The sequence below is a fragment of the Engraulis encrasicolus genome, chromosome 14 (assembly GCF_034702125.1).
Source record: "Engraulis encrasicolus isolate BLACKSEA-1 chromosome 14, IST_EnEncr_1.0, whole genome shotgun sequence".
Taxonomy (NCBI): Eukaryota; Metazoa; Chordata; class Actinopteri; order Clupeiformes; family Engraulidae; genus Engraulis; species Engraulis encrasicolus.
Window position 1 is genome coordinate 41,454,707 of NC_085870.1, and position 21,268 is coordinate 41,475,974.

General features: G+C 42.6%; 1 protein-coding gene across 1 annotated transcript; it reads right to left on the reverse strand.

Annotated features, from left to right (window-relative positions):
* Positions 1 to 487: 487 nt before the first annotated feature.
* On the reverse strand, positions 488 to 16,840 carry LOC134463328 (endothelin-3). Its single transcript, XM_063216532.1, has 4 exons — positions 16,531 to 16,840; positions 15,100 to 15,352; positions 3,407 to 3,556; positions 488 to 2,155 (listed from the first exon to the last, which is right to left on the reverse strand). Exons 1-4 carry the CDS (start codon positions 16,598 to 16,600, stop codon positions 2,140 to 2,142), a joined length of 489 nt encoding a protein of 162 aa, XP_063072602.1. The 5' UTR covers positions 16,601 to 16,840; the 3' UTR covers positions 488 to 2,139.
* Between the last annotated feature and the right edge of the window lie 4,428 nt (positions 16,841 to 21,268).

Genomic DNA, 21,268 nt, shown 5'->3' on the forward strand with positions numbered 1-21,268 from the left:
TTATTCACCTCTTTATTTTGAGTTTGTACGCCCGTTATAGAGTTATGCAGTTATGCTTCAACTTTCCTTTGGCCTCAACCCTTCCCCAAAGTAAAAATAAATTTAAAAAAGTTGATTTTGCAGTGGCCATGCCTTTGCTCAGTCTAGCTAATATGCGTGCGTGCTGAGGGTGGCACCATAACAATGAGAAGAAATCCAAACCAAATTCCAATTATTTCCTTTTGCTCTGTTTATTGACTGGGGCATGACTTGCATTTAGCACTGTTACAACTTTTATCTACTGCTTAGTTATGTGCATAGTCATGCAAAATAAAAATCCCAGACTGTGTGTGTGTGTGTGTGTGTGTGTGTGTGTGTGTGTGTGTGTGTGTGTGTGTGTGTGTGTGTGTGTGTGTGTGTGTGTGTGTGTGTGTGTGTGTGTGTGTGAGGTCAAATTTCAACAGACACTCCAGAAAAGCTGGACATATACTGTACTGTAGGTATTGTAATGTCGTTGTTATAGATTAGTGTTTCTCAACGGGGGCTGTACAGTGTCAGGAAGCCTTAGGGGGGCGTTGAGAAGGAGACGACTGAGACAGCGAATGCTCAGTTGCAAATGGGGAACAATAGTCCATTTTATTTTTCTAAAACTAAGGACCGCATTGGCAGGCTTATGATGAGGTTATGGGGGCGTTGGCAGGCTATTGATGAGGTCAAGGGGGCGATTGTTCAAACGAGGTTGAGAACCACTGTTATAGATTTTTCAAACTTGACTAAGAAATGGGTCTCAGTCCCGACAAATTGAGTTTCTGTTATGTTCAAAGACCAATATGGCCAGAAAGCAAGGTTTCCTATCGTCACATAATGAAATGCATCAGAAACGTTCCTTTTACATTTTTCATGGGTACAGGAATGACAATTAGGGAAAGTTAACAATTTAGCAAAGCTATGGGAAACAATGTAACGTTATGGTGGTGTGATAACTAGATGTCTACTCTAGAAGAAAAACACTGGCTATCCTTGAAATGAACACATACGTATATATTGCCCTCATACCACCTTCCAACCTAAGGAAACTTGAAAGTCTCTGTTGTAATTGGCAGAAGGCAACAGAGCAGGCACTATCATTATTGCATCACTCGTTCAGAAGGTGGTGGATGCTCAACTTGCCGAGATTTCATGAGTTGGGCCATGTTCGTGTAAGCACACATTAACTGAAGTGATCAGACTACTGGAGCAAATGGTAGCTGAGATCTATTGTATACAATATGGACATATGGGCATTGCGTTGGTGAGAAACAATCATTTTGACATTGGGATTTCTTTGGAACCTGGAAGCGTTAGAATGCATTAATCATTACAAACCTCTTGTCGACTTGCTATAGTTTGCAAACGGATGGTAGGTGGTAGTTGATTTCGAAAAAACCTACCCATCATTATTACATGTAACTGTACAGTATACTAAATAACAATATTATAACTCGTGCTTTGCACATTTTTACATTAATATAAAAATATATCACATAGTTGCATCACTCGATTCTGGACAGTTCTACTGGAACAACAGTATAAAATACAAAAACGTGTGAGAAGGCAGAAACCAGATGCTTTGGACACAAGGATATTGCTGCAAACATTTCTGTCATTCCCTTTCTCATTTAGTCTTTTGCATCAATCCTTGAATGTCACCTCAGCCATGGCAGTCTTGTCTTTGACATTAAGCATCCTCCGGACATCTCCAGTCTCCAAAGCCCTTTGACTTTTTTCCCCGACACAGATTTCAGGCTTTCTGAAGACATCATTGCTTCCAGATTGCATTCACAGATTTCAGGCTGTTTGAAGAGATCATTCCTTCAACAATGGATATGTTGCCCTCTCTTTTCATCAGTCCTTCAAAGTGTCCATAACACTACCAAGGCTTCGAAGGCAGACCAACATCCTGTCTGTCTTCCACTATTGAGAAGTCCAAAGCATCTTACTCTGTGCCTTTTACAGTTTCTGCCTTGATGAAAGGAATACCGCTGGGTAGTCTTAAAATGGAAGAGGAAAAATGTTCAAAGAGGTCAAATTTCCAGGTGTCAAGGGGGACGGAAACGTTTTCATGGATGTTTGGTCATTCCTGGGGACATCTATATCACACTTGCCTGGCAGTTTAAAATGTCATGGGGAATCCTCCCTGTTGAAAGAGAAAAGAGAAAAACAAACAATTCAAACAAGATGTTACGTTGCATCTTTTCACCAGTTTCAAATGGTGACAAATGTTCCTGAATATCGTTGTTTAAAAGGAAACCTTCACATCAAGTTATTTTATAGATGTTGGGGATAATTGTGTAAACTGATTAGATATTCAGATACAGTTAGATGCGAGAAAAACTGATTTAAGCTTTTCAAATAGGCGTGGCACTGCTCAATCGTAAAGCAAAAAGTGGCGGCCAAGTCGCGCTGTGTCGAGCTCTAGGCCTACCAGAAAGCCAGCAGTGGAAATGTTTGAATCCTTTCCTTCTCCTCAGACACCCACTGTGCAATGCCACACTCTTATCTTTCAAAACCCTGCACTTCCTGGTCCTTGAGCAGTGTACTGCATGCACATGCAAGACTTTATTTGACTTATTTTTCATTTGACCTTTATTTAACAGGAAGGTCCCGTTGTGAGGTATAAAACCTCCTCTTCCAGCGAGTCCTGGGACTTGATATCTTAAGTAGGATCTAAACCCGACGCTACAGTTTATTTGCCCATGAGTTACAGTAACAGGCTTAAACTCTCGACATTATGTTTACAGTCTGCTCTAGCGCCTTTTTGCTGGTTTGGGACCTGGACTGTGTGTAGATTTTCACCCACTGCGTCTGGGTCTCAGCTTCTCTGGAATGTTTTTCCCCTTGCATGACCTCTGCCTGCCTTCTGTTGGTGCTCCGTTCCTCTCTTTTCTGGCTTTTGTCTAAGCTGATCCTTTGGACTCTGTTTTGTGTGCGCTGACTTCGATGACTGCCCATTGAAACCAATGAGCTGACTTCCGCTATATATTGGGTCTGCATGACTTAAAAATGTGCATGCTCCCCTATGCTTTGTAAAAGTGCTTTTACAGTACCTACATTGGGGATTTTGGAGGAGTGCTGGGAAATTAAGTTGCTAAACCAACCCGAAGCACAATAAACTGTCAGACAAACATAAAAACTAGTTTCACGCATGATAGATGGTGGTTTCTCAAAATAACCTGTGCGACGGTTAGTGTTTTCCCTACAGTTCTTCAGCTAATAAATATGAGTTACTGTAAGATACTATCTCCAAAGCAATATCAATAAAAAGAGATTCATTTTATTTCGCGAAAGGTTGCGAAATACTGTACAATTGTGCATAAGAAATACTGTGATTATGTAACGCAGACACACACTCACAGACACACACACACGCACACACACACGGTCTTACCTCTTCTTGCAGAAGTTCCTGCAGTCGGAGTCCTGCTGCCGTGCACACGTGCAGCGTGCCGAGCTATCTCCAGTGGCAGCGCTGTTGGTGGCTGAGCGCCGTACCCGCTGAGAGCCCCGGTAGCTGGACATGCCATACGGCACGGTTCGCCTGCCAACACCAAAGCACAGAGGGGGAGCAAACATGGTTACGGTCAAGCCAACACTCAACAGTCAACTTGGCATGGAAGCCACTGAATGAAACACCACTTAAAGTACTTCATTTGAACAAACACCTACAATAGCTGAAGGAAGTGGTAAGGGGTAAAAACAAAACATACGAATGAAAAGAGTGAGGTGGTGGTTTGTTTTTGGTTCAGCAAAGTGGAAGAAGGTATGAAAGTGAATGAGGTCTTGCTTGGAGACTAACTGACACCAATAAAAACAGGCAGCTACAAAAACACAACCCCTGCTGGGTTTATGGGTTAACCTGTTAAAGAGGAGACTTTTATGCACATGGCCTTGGACCCAGTGGATTCCTGTTTTGTCTCAACCATATGTCCATCCTCCATGTCACCAAACACCATGGCTGCCGCTGACAAATTATTTGAACACAAATTAAGATGTATCTTCTTAGTGCACATACATACACATACAGTTCACAACACAGCATTGTTGGCATTCCGGTGATAGCAAAGATATATAATAGGGGTTGTGTCTAAAGCAGTTTTCACGGAACTAATGGCGATTTAATATCAAAGTTTACGGGAAGGTAAGTCGTTTTTGAAATATGTTTTTTTTGTACTATATATTCATGGCACCATTAGGTAATGGTGTCCATGATAATGGTCCAATGTTATCTGTTCAGGGTTGTGATTGGCCAGCAATCATGCTTTTACAGTACACATTACTTCCTGACCTTGATCTTTTGACCTCATGATATTGCCTAATAACTCTCAATGAGAAAACATGCCAATGGTGGTGCAAATCAGTGCCCAGCTGGAGGATGTAGTGTTTTAGAGTAATGTTACATGTATGGCCTCTCAGAATTTTCACCTTTGACCCGATGCCCATCAGTAGGGGTCATCTAGCCTATATTATGATAAATTGAACCAGGACTAATAAAGATCTTTGTCGTACCTTCGTACAATGCTGTACCATACATAGGATGAATCCCATTTCACTCCTTAGCCTTCGTTTTCCGCATTCATGTGTAGGAGTAGTGCTGTCCCAATTCACGTTAAGACAGAGGGGAAGGGGTACACAGAGATTTTCCAAAGGCACACTTCAAATGGAGCGGTAAGACTGATTTCCCTGAATGCATTGCAAATGCATTTAAAAAGATGCGGCACCCACAAAGCAGACAAATATAAGTATTTTTCACCGTAATTTACGGCTGTACAGTTGTAATAATTGTTGCGCTGTACTAAGTTTAACATTGTCCCAATGTGTGATGGTCATTTTCTCCATGAAACGTGTATGAAGAAAATCACTATTAATGTTCACCTAATGCATGGAAGTCTTGAAGGAAGTACGAGGGTCAACACTGTTGTCCTTTCTTAAATTGTTGCACCAGTAATTACAAGCAATATCATCGGTTTAACCATTGAGAAGCGGGTTTTTGCATGCTATGGGTGTCATTCCGTGATTGTTGAAGAGCTGTCTCAATTCGTAGGACTTGGCTTAGCTCTACCCCTTACTGCTCGGTTTGAAGGGAGGCATAGGAGTAGGGGTAGAAACAAAAAATGGGATTCGGCCATAGTATACTGTATATTAGCCACATAATTAATTTACTACGATTGCAGGAAAGATCCTGCGGTAAAACAGCCCAAGGCCATGACTTAAGTAATCAGGTCTTTACTAAAGTACACTGCAAAGGCTATATGATTTGTGCTTCTTTGCTACACACAGAGCGATATAGTTTCCAGTGTTTCCAATACATGAAAGTGAAAGCCCACCTGGGAAACTCTAATTCCCATTGTCATTGTGACACAGCACAGCACACAAGTGCACACTACACACAACAAAATTGCGTTTATGCCTCACCCATGCAAGGGAGCCGCCCAATGGTAGCCGAAAGGAGCAGGGCAGCGGGACAGTACCAAGCTCAGGGTACCTCACTCATGGAGGAGGATGGGGAAGAGAACTGGTAAATTACTCCACCCACCAACCTGGCGGGTTAAGAGTCGAACCTAGCCAGGCTGTGTCCTCCTAGTGACGCAACACTTTCAGCGTCGCAACTAGTCAGGTCAAGAGCAATGCAAGTACTTTCTGAGTTCCCGAAAATACGGGAACTCCTCCCACTTTGTTGGTAAGCAAACAACTATAGGAAAACCAAGGGAGTCGGGTCAACCATGCCATTTGGGAAATGTTAATTGTTATGCTCTTGGTCAGGCCAAGTCTCGAAGAGATTTGAAGGTCGATGATAATCAAGTCGAACCGGCAACCTTTGGGCTACAAGTCTGACGCCCATGACTGCGCAGCACCACAGAATAAAACACGACAAATTGATCAAAAGCAGCACATACTGTATGATACATGTCAATGAGGGTATATGCACAACTAGTGAACAAGTGTACATTTCCGATTCAGACTTCGCAACTATCAAAGACTGTCAGATTATGTATATAATGTACCATACCGTAGTAGGCTAAAGGCCAGTTAATTCCACAAAAATGTAGTGTAGTTTGGACAGTTGTAGTTGATCACAGTATGGTGCAGATGTGTCAAATGAGCCATATAGACTGAGGTCATCAGTCAAAAACTGTTGGTAACACAAAAGGAAAGTGTGTTACATTTCATTAAATGGAGGGGAAGTTTTCCCCAAAAACAGAGATACTTGCCTATCTGATTTCAATCATAGATCCTACTGTGAATTGTAGCTAACGACAAAATCAGACTGGGCGCACATATTTATCCGTCAAACCTCTAATGGAAAGCACTGATGATCATCAAAGACACAAGCCACCCTGCACACAAACTGTTCAGCCTCCTGCCCTCTGGAAAGAGGTACAGGCGCCTCCGTTCCCGTACCACCAGGCTGGCGAGTAGCACAATGCACCAAGCGATCAAGATGCTGAACACTCAACCCACTCTCCCTCCACTGTCAGCCTCTAGCCAGCAAGGCCACTGACAACCCCCCCCCCATCCCCCACCACCATATCTGCGACTGAACATTCCACCTGCACTACTATACTTGTGACTGAACTTTCAACCTGCACTAACTCAAAACATGCACACACACACACACACACACACACACACACACACACACACACACACACACACACACACACACACACACACACACACACACACACACACACACACACACACACACACAAGCACACTGCACTTTCTGCACTAAACCCAAACATAAACACACTGACACACACTGACACACACACACACACACAGACACACGAACACACACACACAGACGCACACCGCACCTTCTACCTGAACTAAACACACACACACACACACACACACACACACACACACACACACACACACACACACACACACACACACACACACACACACACACACACACACACACACACACACACACACACACACACACACACTGCTGCTGGTGTACTTGACAAACCTTTTTAATATTTATTTTTCTTCAAAATGCTACTATTACCATGTCAGAACGCTATAAAGGACTTTTTTAGGAAAAGCACAAAAGCACAACAATACCTCTTAATGTATGTCCTCTACAAGTCTTCTGTTGTCCAGTCTTGCACTTTAAATGTCTGTATGAGCACTGTCTATGTCCATACTGTCTTAAGTCCATGTATAAGTACTGTCTATGTCTATACTGTCTATGTCCTTACCTAGATTAGTCTATGTCTGTATGGGAAAGCAAGAAATGTAATTTCAAATTCTTTGTATGACCAGTGCATGTAAAGAAATTGACAATAAAACCTACTTGACTTGACTTGACTAATGCTGTATACCGCAACATTTGTCAGTGCACTTTAAGGTCACAACAGAGGGATTGATGTGAAAGGCAGATGTCTACATGTCTTTTTCATTTTAACTTCTGGCCCTGACAGACACACGATTTAAAATCCAGCAAATATTGTTGTCTAATTGTTCTTAACTGAACAGTAAAGTTGGTATCATCAGTCACTCTTACTATCAGTCACTCTTGACTGGATTTCTCAATACAAGTAGAGACGATTATGTTTGACAATTTAATCAATCTGATTAATGCTGCAAAGATATTGCAAGAAACCTTTTTTAAAACCCCACTCAGTCCTTCCTGCGCACATCACACACATGGGCATCTCTCCACACAGGCAGAAAACATCCAACCACTTCTCCCTCTCTCTGCCCCCCTCACCTCCCTCATAGAGCCAATGATTTATTATTTTCAATCTAATTGTTTGTCTTTCATTTCAAGGAGCCTCTGGGGCAGACCTGGCTGGCTGGCCTCCTTGATTCCCATACGGCACAGGTAGAGCAGGGCCACATTCCTCTCGGCTTTGTAGCACTAATGCGGGAACAAGAGGGAAGCATGCCTTTAGTGCACCGTGGGGGGAAACTAACAGACAGACATGAGCTGCATGGACTCCTTCTTTATGTAGCTTTCTCTCTCTCTCTCTCTCTCTCTCTCTCTCTCTCTCTCTCTCTCTCTCTCTCTCTCTCTCTCTCTCTCTCTCTCTCTCTCTCTCTCTCTCACACACACACACACACACACACACACACACACACACACACACACACACACACACACACACACACACACACACACACACACACACACACACACACACACAGGAAAGCAGAGGTGAGTAGGGGAAGACAAGTGTTTGGCAGACATCTCTGTGAACTGCCTAAATGTGATCCGCCGAGTCGTACACAAGCTCACTAAAGAACATTGCTTTTTTTTCCTCCCTCCCCCGTTCTTTTAGACTAACCTACACTGCGATGCCTCGATGCCTCGGTTATATGGACACATCCGATAACACCTCTGAAGGTTTTTCCACAACAGTACAATGGTGGCTGTTCCAGACCCTTAATTATCCCCATTGGAGAACCACTTGGACTGTTGGGGAGTGAAAAAAAAGAGAAAGGCGATACCTTTCATGGGCTCGGGTGGTCCAGGAGATTTAGTCTGCATGCAATGAATTGAGTGTCAAGCTTTTCAAACCAATGCAACCTAGTCAGTTCCCGAGGTGTTTACGGATTTAAAATCATCCTGAAATGCAGTTTATTAAAATAAAAACATAAGCACACCGTCTGGGTGTTCACGATGACTGACGAAGAGCTACATTTTGTAGGAGACTTTACTTGGCCAATAAAAAACAGAGACAAAGCGAAATGGTTATTTCCCTTCTGATGTTTGACTCTCTACTACGTGCCAAAGCAAAGTTTCTTGGAACTTGCTGATGCAAGAAGAACGGCAATAACTTGTTGTGCCATATTAATCCTGTACAATGTCAGATGTGTTCTGTATCGTCCACGAAGTCTACCCAGGCAATAATAATTATTTAAGCATGTGACTTAAAAGAGTCTGTTTTCTGTGTCTGCTGCATCTACTTTAAGACCAAACCCATATATTTTACCCCTCCAATTTTTCTACTTGTCACTTATGAAGGTCCGATCATTATTTTAAATTGTGTATGAACTATGAACTGCTGAGTCCTTCGAACACTAAGACGACTGACTTCTTTTGTGAGACATTAATCTACCTGGCAGCCCAAATATTTCATTTGGAGTGAGCGGCTCATACAGTCACAACATCGGCTCCACATGGATAAAGCACAGAAAGGGTTGAACAGGGCAAGACATCTCAGGAAACACAATAATACACTGTCATATTTCACTAGGTTGTTCTACATAGTGGCGTTTTGTCTTTTAAAACGACGCCATATATTGACCCACCCAGAAAACTCTTGTCACCGTGTGGGTCTCCTTGAACACACTCCTTGCGCTATAAACCATAAAAAAAACAATAGAACTCTCAGGCTGTGGGAGTTTCAAAAAGGAGGAAACTTCCTGTGCCAAAATTATTCACACCATATGGGGAGCCCACCGCAGAGTCTGCTACACTTCGTAAATCTGGAAGCTTGCACCAAGGGCCCTCCCCACTGGCTCGTCTGCGAAGAGTTACTCCAGAAATCGTCCTGTCAAGACAGGAGTCCTTTGATCTCTGACCCTCTCGGTCTGAACTTCTCCTCACTCTGATTAACTCGCCACACAGATATCCACAACAACTTTGGGCTGCCTTTGAAACCTTTCCCCCTAAGTGTGGTATCTAGTGAGTTGGGTCACATTATCTGCAGATGAGATCTGGCTGGAAACTCCTCACTCTCACAGCACAGGCTTGTGGAACACTACAAAGCAACACAGCGTGTACTTAAACTAGGATTTCCTCCCGTGCTTAGCAGTAACGGTGGCCACATTAACAAAAACACCTACCACCTTGTATACTGGAAAACATCAGCCAATAAAAAAGGGTAGTTTGTCTTTCCACATGAAAAAGGTCACACACTGTTGATTGTTGAGAAGGCCTGGGTCTCAGTCTCCACTCTAATTCATCCCGCAGGTGTTCTACTGGGTTCAGGTTAGGCCAGTCAAGTTCTATACCATACTCTGTCATACGTATCTTTCTGGACCTTGCTTTGTACACTGGTGCACAGTCATGTTGGAAGAGGAAGGGGCGCGCTCCAAACTGTAACCACAATATTGGGAGCATGGAATTGTCCAAAATGTTTTGGTATCCTGATGCTTTATATGTGTTTTTTAAAATGTATAAAGGTTTTAAATGCACATTTTACAAAATCTTCTATAAGAATTGGGCCACATTCATTGCATGGGCCACATAGGTAAGCACTATGGCATGTATGTATGCCTTACTTGTATATGATGAAAATGTGTTATACATTTATTGGAAAATGAATTGTAATTTATAGTCGATTTATAATATTATTTTCTGTATGGGTTTGCAAAATAGTCGTTCCAAACAGAGACGTAATGGAGAAGCTCAAAGTGCTGCTGGTGTGAAATGCGGCCTTTAGATTGCAAAATGTGTCCAATTTGAGGCAAGCGGCTCGACACAACCAGTCCCATCGATTCAACCAAGTTCCAAAAGTTTGACAGAATAAGTGATGGTTTTTGGTTATGATGCAGATGCAAGGCACCATAAAGTCTGTGTGAGCACCATCTACATACTATTATCTCTCCCTCCCTCTCTCTCTCTCTCTCTCTCTCTCTCTCTCTCTCTCTCTCTCTCTCTCTCTCCCTCTCTCTCTCTCACACTCACACACACACACACACACACACACACACACACACACACACACACACACACACACACACACACACACACACACACACACACAAACAATTTCTTTGCCATTTTCCAGAATATCTGCTGGGTCAACAGAAGCACATACTGTATTTCTTATCACAGCGTTGGGAGAAACTGTGAGGTATCCCATGCATTTTTACATTAATAATCGGTATTTTAAGTGTATTTAAGAGCAAATCACTTAAATCATTACATATTAGAAAGAAATACAATTAAGTCTACCACATTACAATGAATATCCTTCAAAAATATACGTAAATACATATCAACGTTTGTTTTGAAGTGACTTTTTCACGGAAGCGCACGCTTTTTTGGTATTAATACATCTATCATAATGGCATATTGCTACTCACTGTTTTGAGTTTCAACAGAGCACGTCAATCTGCATCTGCCATGATTCATTCAACATACTAATGAATGCTGTCGTTTTTAGCTTTAATACAGGTGTTGATTTCTTAACTATGATTCATGAGGTTTTTGGACAGAGCTTGGCAAGAATTAGTTTGAAATAGTCATAATCATTGAAATAACTCTGGATGTTTTCAATCTCACTTGAAGCACTTACAGTAGGCCTGCGGTAGTATCGTGGTTAAAATGATCAGGCACAACTTTTGGTTATTGATCAAATAGCGTAAAATATTTCCAACACTGAAACACATGTAAAAAAGCACGATTTGGAGCTTGTGTCCACAGCAAAGAATGTTTTAAAGCCCACATTAGTCATCCTAGACTTGACATGAATCTGGTAATCATCAGCCTCTTCCAAAATACAGCACGGACCCCTGGGAGATCTCTTCAAAACAAAAGCTCTGCTTAGACAAACTGGACGGTCCCACAGATGTGAAGTAATGGGTCTGGAAATTGCGCTACACCTTGGCTTTGCTTTAGGACTTCATTTATTAGTGCCGTGCTGTAACTAAAAGGCTCGCACAAAACAATGGGACACAAACTGCGGTGCACGGCCCGGCACACACATGACCACAGATTGTTGGGGAGTGTCCCCTAAGCCTTCAATGCATGATCTTCACAGGCCGGGGGCTTTTCTGCATCTGGTCTCAGAGTCAGAAGCTCTTACCTCTGCTTCATGTCTATGAGTCACATAAAAAGAAATGAAACCCATAAAACAAAATTAACCCCCCCCCCCAAATCACTCCTCGTACTGTTACCAAACCCACATTTTGCAGTTTCCAGTGCCTGCCTCTTCACGTTTTCCATACCACTTTCTACAATACCACATAGTTGACTGAAAAATAAGGGTAAAAGAGTCATCGCTTTGGGAAGTTTGCACCGATTATCTAGGAGGCTGGGTGTTAATCTGTCAATTCTCTGCTCTCTCAGCTGTGCTGGAGGCAAAATGTTTCATTCATCATTTTATTGTATCCAATGACAACTTGGCCTTTAGGCAGTCCCACCTTCTCTGGCCTGAGAATCTACCCTCCCTCCTTAATGTGTGATGGTCTTGTGGGTCTGTTCAGCGTATAGTTTTGGTCCTCCTGACAAGATTTGGTCTCGTAGCTTGTGGTTTCTCTCTTTCCAACCATCACTATCCAATCACCCACAGACATTCCTGCTGTTGACTTCTCCCCACTACCCAATGACCCCTACACCCATTTATATAACGATGTGGTTTTGCTCAGATGGACGAATGGTCAGCGTTAATCCATTAAGACAAAATAAGGCCACAAGAATGTGTTAAAATGAATAGAAACGCAAGGCTTAAAGTTCTACATTTATTTGTTCTATCAAGTTCATGCTCACTCTGTCCCAAGCAATTGGCTGGGTTTATATTTGGATCTTTCAAAAATAGAGCAAGGTTAAATTCAGTGTTTGATCCCTGTTTAGTTGCAGTAGAGAGTGGACTCTGATATATATAATATATAACCATGGGACAACAGTTATGTGTGATGTGACGGATGTTTCCTGGCAAAGTGAATGGGACAATATTTTCTACAATTTTATATCACACAAGGATCTTTCCAGCCAGGTCCTGACATCTGTATTGGCGTGTCTGCATTTCTTCATGTTGTCTTCTTCATAACCCATTTCATTTGTGGAATGGAAAGCACCAACATTGGATAGCTGGTCTTCAGTACTACTACTACTGACCCTCACCTTTGCCATTCTTCATCATCAGATTTGAGATGGTCTAACTTCCAGGAGATCTTCTTATCTGAAAGCTGACGTGTCGGCCATAGGTAAGAGATGATGATCTCTAAAGCACATGAAGAAGATCAGTTCAGGACTTCTAATGTGCTGAACGTGGTTGAGGTTGTATGAGCTTCACTTGGGATCTTAAAGTAAAATGTAAGCCAACAATTTAATTGACATTTAGATGACCCATTAATGATGTGATTATGGCGTGACATGGTGATCTGCAAGCTGTGGGCAGTTATCCCTTGACACCAGTTACTCCATTATTTGATTATTAGTTGCATGCCATGCACAAACTGTACACTATGTGTTGGTCAGTCCATCAAACAAAGCTGTGGGTTTTGGAGGGTCTGCACATGACATGGTCTGTAGGCCTTGTTTTTGTCGCAGAGCTTGGAGCTGAAGATGTTGCTGGTCCTTGATGTTCTTGATTTGTTGCTGGTCCAGGGCAAAAAAATATGACTTTGTAGAGCAGAGAGCTGAACCACACCCAAGCTCATCAGAAATTATCTGTAATATCCAGGAAGCCTACAGTCCCAAAGACATCATCTGCACCTTGGCACGGATCACACTTTCAAAACGAGAAAACACCCATTCATCGACCCATTTCCTTTAAAGTCAACAACATGCAGTAGTCTATTAGTGAAGCATACAGTACCTGTTAGTTCCACAGATCTTGTGAAGTTAGCTTGAAGACAACTCTATTGTTTCAGCTAATCAATGAATTAACTTTGCTTTCAAAACATGCATGGTCTGTCAATAATTAAGGGAGATACTGAACTCATAAAATCCAATGATGTAAGCTGCTCAATAATGTACGGAGTATCATTAATAACCTCATTAAGATAAAACCAAGATAAGATAAGGTAAAAGAAGATAAGATAAGGTAAAAAAAAGACTGAATACTGTTTGCAGTCGAAACTTGTAGGCGTTATCCATTAAAATGAAGGATTTTTAACTTTTCTCACCAAGATCAGTGTGCCTCGGATCATTAAGACTACCACCTTCAACAAGGAGCCTATTGTCATGGCCTTCACATTTCGGAGATAGTCACAAGTCAAATACTGATGTTCTCATGTCCTTTCTGAAGAGCGCCTGAATCTTTCTCTCAAACAATCAACCCAACGTAGCACTCTCCTTTTCCTCTTCTAAAAAAACAAAAACAAATCAGCTCTTACTAGGAGAGGGACTGATGGAGCACTTGCCATTTGTGTGTCATACATGTGTCGTCTCTGAAAGCCCATTATTCATTAATCCTTGGCAAATATGCCGTAGCTTTTTCCAGTTGAAATTTCCATTGTTCATAGTACATCCAGGTTATTGTGTGGTTTTACAGTTGTTCCCATTTAGATGGCAGCACCTATTTTAAGCGCAGCACTCCTGACACAGTAAGTAGTGGGCAAGCTGATGCAGAGGTAAAGTAAAATGCTGACCGCAGAGCATAGCGATCCCCTGCCAAATAACGAAATGGATCCCTTCCTCTCTTTTGATTACGCAAATTGTATTATTGGTCCACATCATGGGAGAGTGAATATGAGGTTCCTTTGTTTGGTTTTTATGCACAGATGTATGGAGCAGAATGCAGTATTATGTCTTGTTTGCATGAACTCATGAGAGGTAAGCCATTGCTCATAATTTAAGGTAATAAAACCCTTGGAATGTGCCTTCATATATCACCGTTGAGGGATTTAGGAAAGCCTGACCAATGATTTGGCCACAAACAATATTCACGGTCTTCAATCACAGTCAATTGTCAATTACAGTCACATCACGAACCCAAACACAATCCTTGGGTAGACCACATATTTTCAAAACGCACATGCATGCATTACAAGGTTTCCAACTACATAAATCGCTCATCTCTGAAAAATATAGAGACTTTGATGTGTGTGTGCAAAAGCAGATAGCCTACATGTTAAATGTATGTACAGTACGTACTGTATGGGCAATCACTGGTAGATTCATAACACAATTTGGAAAGTAGGCCTATATCAATTACCATGTAACACTACAAGCAACCATTTACAGTAACCTGAGCCCACACATCCTAGTGTGACACAACAAATTAGCTCGCACAGCCTTGGTAGCCGTGAAAACATTTACAGTAGCACTCATTTTGTACCATGCTTTCTGGACTCCAGCAAGGCCCAGCTCCAAACACGTCAGAATCGTCATGAGTCCCATACATGTGCATGAAAAAAAACTACAGTATGGAAATGGAGAGGAAGACTTACTCTGGAGTGTTGATCCAGATGATGTCCAAGTGACAATAGTACACACACTCTTTGTCTTTGTATGTGTAGCATGTACACCGCTTGGCTCGCCTCCGGGGCCCCGGTACCATGCCAGAGGGAAAGGTGGGGGCCCCGCCATTGCTGGCTCCAAGAGCATTGATGGCCCTCTCAGAGGAACTTCTCGAAGGTAAGCTTGGAAGCGCCGTCTCAATCTTGCCCTCCTCATTCACATCATCCCGCAAAGAGGGGAAACCTAAAGATAGAGCAATTAATATTATAGACCATCATCATCTTCATCATCATCATCATCATCATCATCATGAAAAAGTCCTGATCCCCCGCATTTAATATGAGTTCTCAGGTTTGCAGCCATTTCTTGAAAATGTGAAACATGTTACTGATCATTGAGTCACACTCCTTTCTGTCACTCCTATAAAGCACTTGCAGACTTGATCCTCTGAAACAAGAACACCCGGTGTCCTGACCTCTTCTTGGCAGTCAAATTTAGTTGGTGAAGTCAGGATTAGAACGACACAGCAAGGATGGGTGATACATTTTGCCTTTACGACGTCTTAAATGCAGTCTTGCTGTGCAGTAGGCTAACTCCCTCATACTGTGTTTGCATTTAACCGACATCATGTCAGGTGGTCTGTAGAGAGTCTGCAGTCAAATTGATGACCACCTACAAAGTGCTGAAGCGACAGGACACCGTGCCTTTTGGAATTTTGGATACCTATGGCATGTCAAAAACATCCGGAACCAGGACAGAATTACACGTCCACTGCCCTATGTCCTAATATCTTATAGACATGACTTTGTCGATGGGACGGAACCTTACTTGTATCTACACAAGCACAATGTGTATTTATTTAATAGCCTACCCAGTTCCACATGCGTGCGCATGTGCTTTTCAAAGGCAGTAGGTTCAGGTGGAGAACTTAGCGCGGCATCAGCAGTAGACGTAGGTCGTTTTTTTATTGCGCGTGAATGTTGACATGTATGAATGCTGAGTTGTAATGGCTTTGCATGAATGGCTATACACTTGTAGGCGAATGTAGACGAAATATTCTCGATTAAGCAAACCGACAGAGACAGTCCGGTACATTTCACTTCGTTCTCAGACGACTGTGAAAAGGTGTGTAGAATTAATTTTAATCGTGGCAATCTCATTGAGGCTGCAAGACGTTTGCATTGGTATTCCAATTACTGCTGCGAAGTTCCGTCACATAACTTCCCAACAAGTTTTCCCAACAAAACATTTTCTTGTAACATCTTGTCTGTATACTTTGCCTGAATGTCCTACATCCATAGCCTGTTGAGCTTACATCTGGAGGGAGACGGCAATATGTCTGTTTACATCCACTACAACCTGTATCCACACCATCCTCTTAAATCACAGACATAGGCTACATGTTGTGATGTTAACCTTACCGTTTGCAAATGTTGCCAGTATTCCAACAAAAAAAATAATGCAAACATCCATCAACGCCGCTTTAGCCATTCCACAATAGATCCAAATACGCAGCTTGATTGAAGAGGAAAATCGTTGAATGTCCCGCAACCACGTCTATAAAATCATTGGCGGGCATATGCTATTGACTATAAAATATCCATCAACGAGACGTTCCACGCAAAATCCACAGAGTTGCCGCCTGTTGTTTGACATTGTGTATGAATCATGAAACGTAGCTTTAATAACCCGTGTCTCCGCGCGCAAGACTGATAGTGAGAGAATGTCATGCCTGTGTCCGTTCCGAGTCTTTATACGCCTCGACGCGCGTGATGCGTTCACTACAAAGCACCACCCGCTGTCTTGGATGGCTCACAGAGGCGCGCAACCCCCCAAAAGCTGGATAACGCCCGACCTGCCCTGAACCCCCCCCCCCCTTTTTTTTTACACAGAATCACTAAGCTGCCCAATGACTATATCCACAATGCTATGTATCTGAAAAAAGCTGAATTGTATGGAAGTTGTGGTCGTAGGCTATCATGTCCTCTCACATTCACTTATTTGAAAAGCCTTTTAAGTCCAGGACAATGTTATACTGGTATGGAGTGACAACCTACAGTTTTAGAAGTAGCATATCCCTAATATGCTTACAGAATACAAGCTAAATGAGTCCCACACAAATAGATTTTGGAATGTCACCAAACATGCATTACAATATTTCAGTGCAATTGGAGTTTTCTGTTTGTTTTCTTTGACCAGGATAATGTGACCTGTCTCTCATGTTCCTGTATTGGAAACGTGAGAACCCTGAGAGATTTCCATGGCACCTTTTGTAAACGCGCCTTGACTGGGCAGTAGCCTCTATCTACACAGTCTTTCACTCACTTAAGTGTGCAGTGGGCCGTAATGATAGCACATGTTTGGAGCAGCAGAGAGGGAGAGAGAGAGTGAATCCCCCTGCCTAGGTCATCCGACACTGGGTTGTTACTGACTTCTGAGATGACCTCCAAGCTGGATTTCATTATTGGTTGGTGGGGAGAATTATAACGTAGCTTAGATGAATGCCAAGACTTACTATGGACGTTTTGTTGCGCAATGATGTACGGGAGAGGGACAGCAGAGGAAAAAAAGAACAAACAAAATTTAAAAAGACACCATATTACACTCTTGATGTCTTGAGCCATTTGGCATTTTTGGTGGATGACCACTGCACTGCTGACCTGAAACTTTGCTGATAAAACTGTCATCATAATCAACATAAAGTGCATGAAGGGGAAACTGTTGATCTGGATATTGAATTGAATATTTCTGGTAACACACTACGTGCACTCTCCTCCCAGAGGGCCATTTGATTCAATAAGACACTGTCTGGGACGTAGAAGTGTTGGGTTCTCTGTCCACAGCAAAGGACAGAGTAGGACTGGACAGTAACACTGTATAGGTATGTGATTGATTGCGCACACACACACACACACACACACACACACACACACACACACACACACACACACACACACACACACACACACACACACACACACACACACACACACATGCATAGGGTCACAGACAAACTAGCCTGATTATCATCGACTTTCAAATCTCATACTGGTCTGACCAAGAAGATAACGAATATTGTTTCGAAATGGCCTGGTTAACCGGCCTCCTTCGTTTTGCTACTGGTCGAGGCTAGAAAAAGCTGTGCCGAAGTTTAAACCAAACATTTTCTTAGTCCCAATAGAACATCTCTGCTTTAAACCATATCACTGCCTTGAACGCGCCTCTACCCAGGGCCATTGGAGCTGATCAAAGTTGATTGCTTCCCAACAAAGTGGGTAGAGTTAGCGCCGAAGCTCAGAAAGATGTTGCGTTGCTGTTGACCTGACTAGTAGCAACGGCAAAGGTGTTGCGTCACTAGGAGGGCGTAGCCTGGCTACAGACAAACAAACACACACACACACACACACACGCACACACACGCACACGCACACACACACACTAATGCATTCACAGTGTAATTATCTCTCTAACATGAATCAGAGCTTAGTATAAGACTCAAATGTTCAGATTTCCTCTGCCAAAAAGCATAGGCTTCAATAGGCTGTAGGCTACATAAGCTTCTGTAAGTGAGCGTAGTGTATATAAGTCATGATTCTTGGCATAACCCCAGGCCCCCTGCCTAGTCAGTGTTCATAGCCAACAGTAAGGTTAGTGGATCAAGTTTCCCAAGTCATATTTCAGATTATACAGACAAGCAAGACATGCCTACAGCTTGCTCATTCGATTACTTTGTAGCTGTAGCTGTATTTGGACCCTATTAGTTTCACATAGCAGCATATGGGGGCGTTTATGAGGTGATAAACAGTCCTTTGTGACAACCCTAATACTTGTCAAGTATAGAATAATAACTCTACTGGTAACACGGTATTAAAGGTCAAAAGTTGACCACTTGCTGCACCCTTGGCTCAATTTGATTAATAGGTGTATGTGTCTATCTATGTAAACATGTATTACATTCAAACATTAAAATGGCAATAACGCAGAAATGTTTTAATGTTACAGATGTGAATAACATGTTACATCAGGCTAAGGCATTCCTACCTAGGCATATGGGTTAACTTGTGTCAATGACTGAGAAGGCTTTGGAATCTGTGATAGACACCAAGATATAGAAGCTAGGAAATGTCTCGAAAAGGTTTGAGCATTGTAGATAAATATCTCCACAGTGTCCATTACACTCCCATGTATATTGCTGACGACATTTCGGCTATTCAGACATTCTTCAGTTGTAAGATCTGTACGACCAAATCGTTGTGAACCATACAAATGCAAATGTAATGGACAGTGTGGGAAACTTGTCTAGGCCACTACTTTGAGCCATTGGTTACAGCCAATGTACCTGTTGGAATTGAGATGCGCATAAGCACGGTGATTTGAGAAAGCTTGAGAAAATGGCACGGTTGTTGTCAGACACAGAGCAATAAGCAACATGGGCAGTCAAGGCTAAGCGGTTAGGACATCAGACTTGTAGCACAAAGATTGCCGGTTCGACTCCCGACCCACCAGGAGTAATTAACCAGTGCTCTCCCCCATCCTCCTCCATGACTGAGGTACCCTGAACATGGTACTGTCATGCCTCACTGCTCCCTTGGGGCGCCATTGGGGGCTGCCCCCTTGCACGGGTGAGGCCTAAATGCAATTTTGTTGTGTGCTGTGGAGTGCTGTGTCACAGTGACAATGGGAGTTGAAGTCTCCCAGTAAGGCTTTTCATCTCCACATATAGGTCTACAGTATGTCAGTAGGTTCGTCGGCCAGACGGTCGGTCAGAAAACAGATTACTTTTTGGAGGGTTTGCATGCAACATAAGTCGTTTAACCTTGTGTTAAACCTTGCTGTAAGAAAACCAAACTATGAGGAGTGTAGACTACATCTGGCAACATGGACTCCCAAACATGGAACCTGGACTTCATGTCCACCTTCTCCGCTCGGAGTAGGCCAATAACAGTAGGGACACATACACACGAATTTGCGAACTTTGCCATTCATTCCTATGAGAGAGGTGAAGGTAAGCGAAGAGAAACGAAGCGAAACGAAGCGAAGCGAAATTATTAAAGAAAGTTTAATGTTATGCAAATGAGGAGCGAATTTGCCTGCCACGGCCCAATCAAATCAACAACATAACTGTTCCATTCCATTTGATTCGCCGCGATGACCTGATGACGGTTGGATTTCACCTCTCTTCGCTTCGCTCGCTTCGCCTCCTCCCTACCGCAAGGTGTCTACCATCATAATGGCCACCGCCTCTTCTGTGACGTCAGTGCAGACACCTTATATGAAGGCAATCAATGTGTATTAGGAACAGTTTTGGACAGACCTTAAAATGTTGTGGAATATCACAGTGTGTTGTTAGTGCAGTGTTCCGATGGCTAATTCACAACGTCTTGTTCTCGCTCCAAATCTCTGCAAATTTCCTTTTCATGTATTTATCCAGGGATTATGTTCAGACTTTCAAATGTTGTCATTTAATTTGACATCAAACAATTTAAAGTAGGTCCTTGTGTCTTGAAACACCATCTTGGGTTGTTCATGGAAAAATACATAATGTGCAGCACAATGTAGCGATGCTGCTGCCGAATCTGCTTATAACAGTGCCTATGACGTAAACGGCAGTATTGCAGTCTCAATTAGAAAATGTTAGAACTACAAATAAGCAGTCATGGTAAAGTCTTGTAGAATTACATAACATTTGTTGGCTGCTTATAGACCTGCTCCCTTACTTGAGAGGCTATAGCACCAGTGAGGCACATAAAACCCCCTAGTGTGGATTTTTATGTATGTGTTCAAAGCCACTTCTAAAAGACACTGATTCATTTAACACCGATGAAACATCCTTAGCAGTTACATTGTGGACTTAATGCATACTTTGATGTTTGTGCACTCACTCTGACTCTGCAGTGTGTCACCCCCCTAGCACGCCACTACAGCGGTACTTTTACAAAGACAAACTAATGATTGTCATCACCCCCTCCGGCCCTTACTGATGTTGACCAGATGCCTAGGTTGTTTTCGCTACCCCAGAGTTGGCAGTCAGAGGAAGAAAAAGATACAAACGGAGTCAGAAATGGGCATGTATGCCACAAGCAAGGAGAGGAGAGAGGAAAATCAAGTGAGCCAGCTATGCTGTCTCTAGGACACCCTCAACAGTTGACATATGTTGAG

What these genes read in the sequence shown, in the direction of transcription:
- LOC134463328 (XM_063216532.1), bottom strand. Translation starts at nt 16,600, where the DNA reads ATGGCTAAAGCGGCGTTGATGGATGTTTGCATTATTTTTTTTGTTGGA. An exon ending in ACTGGCAACATTTGCAAACG is followed by an intron (nt 15,353 to 16,530) that starts GTAAGGTTAACA and finishes CTCTATCTTTAG; the next exon opens with GTTTCCCCTCTTTGCGGGAT. An exon ending in ATCTGGATCAACACTCCAGA is followed by an intron (nt 3,557 to 15,099) that starts GTAAGTCTTCCT and finishes TGGTGTTGGCAG; the next exon opens with GCGAACCGTGCCGTATGGCA.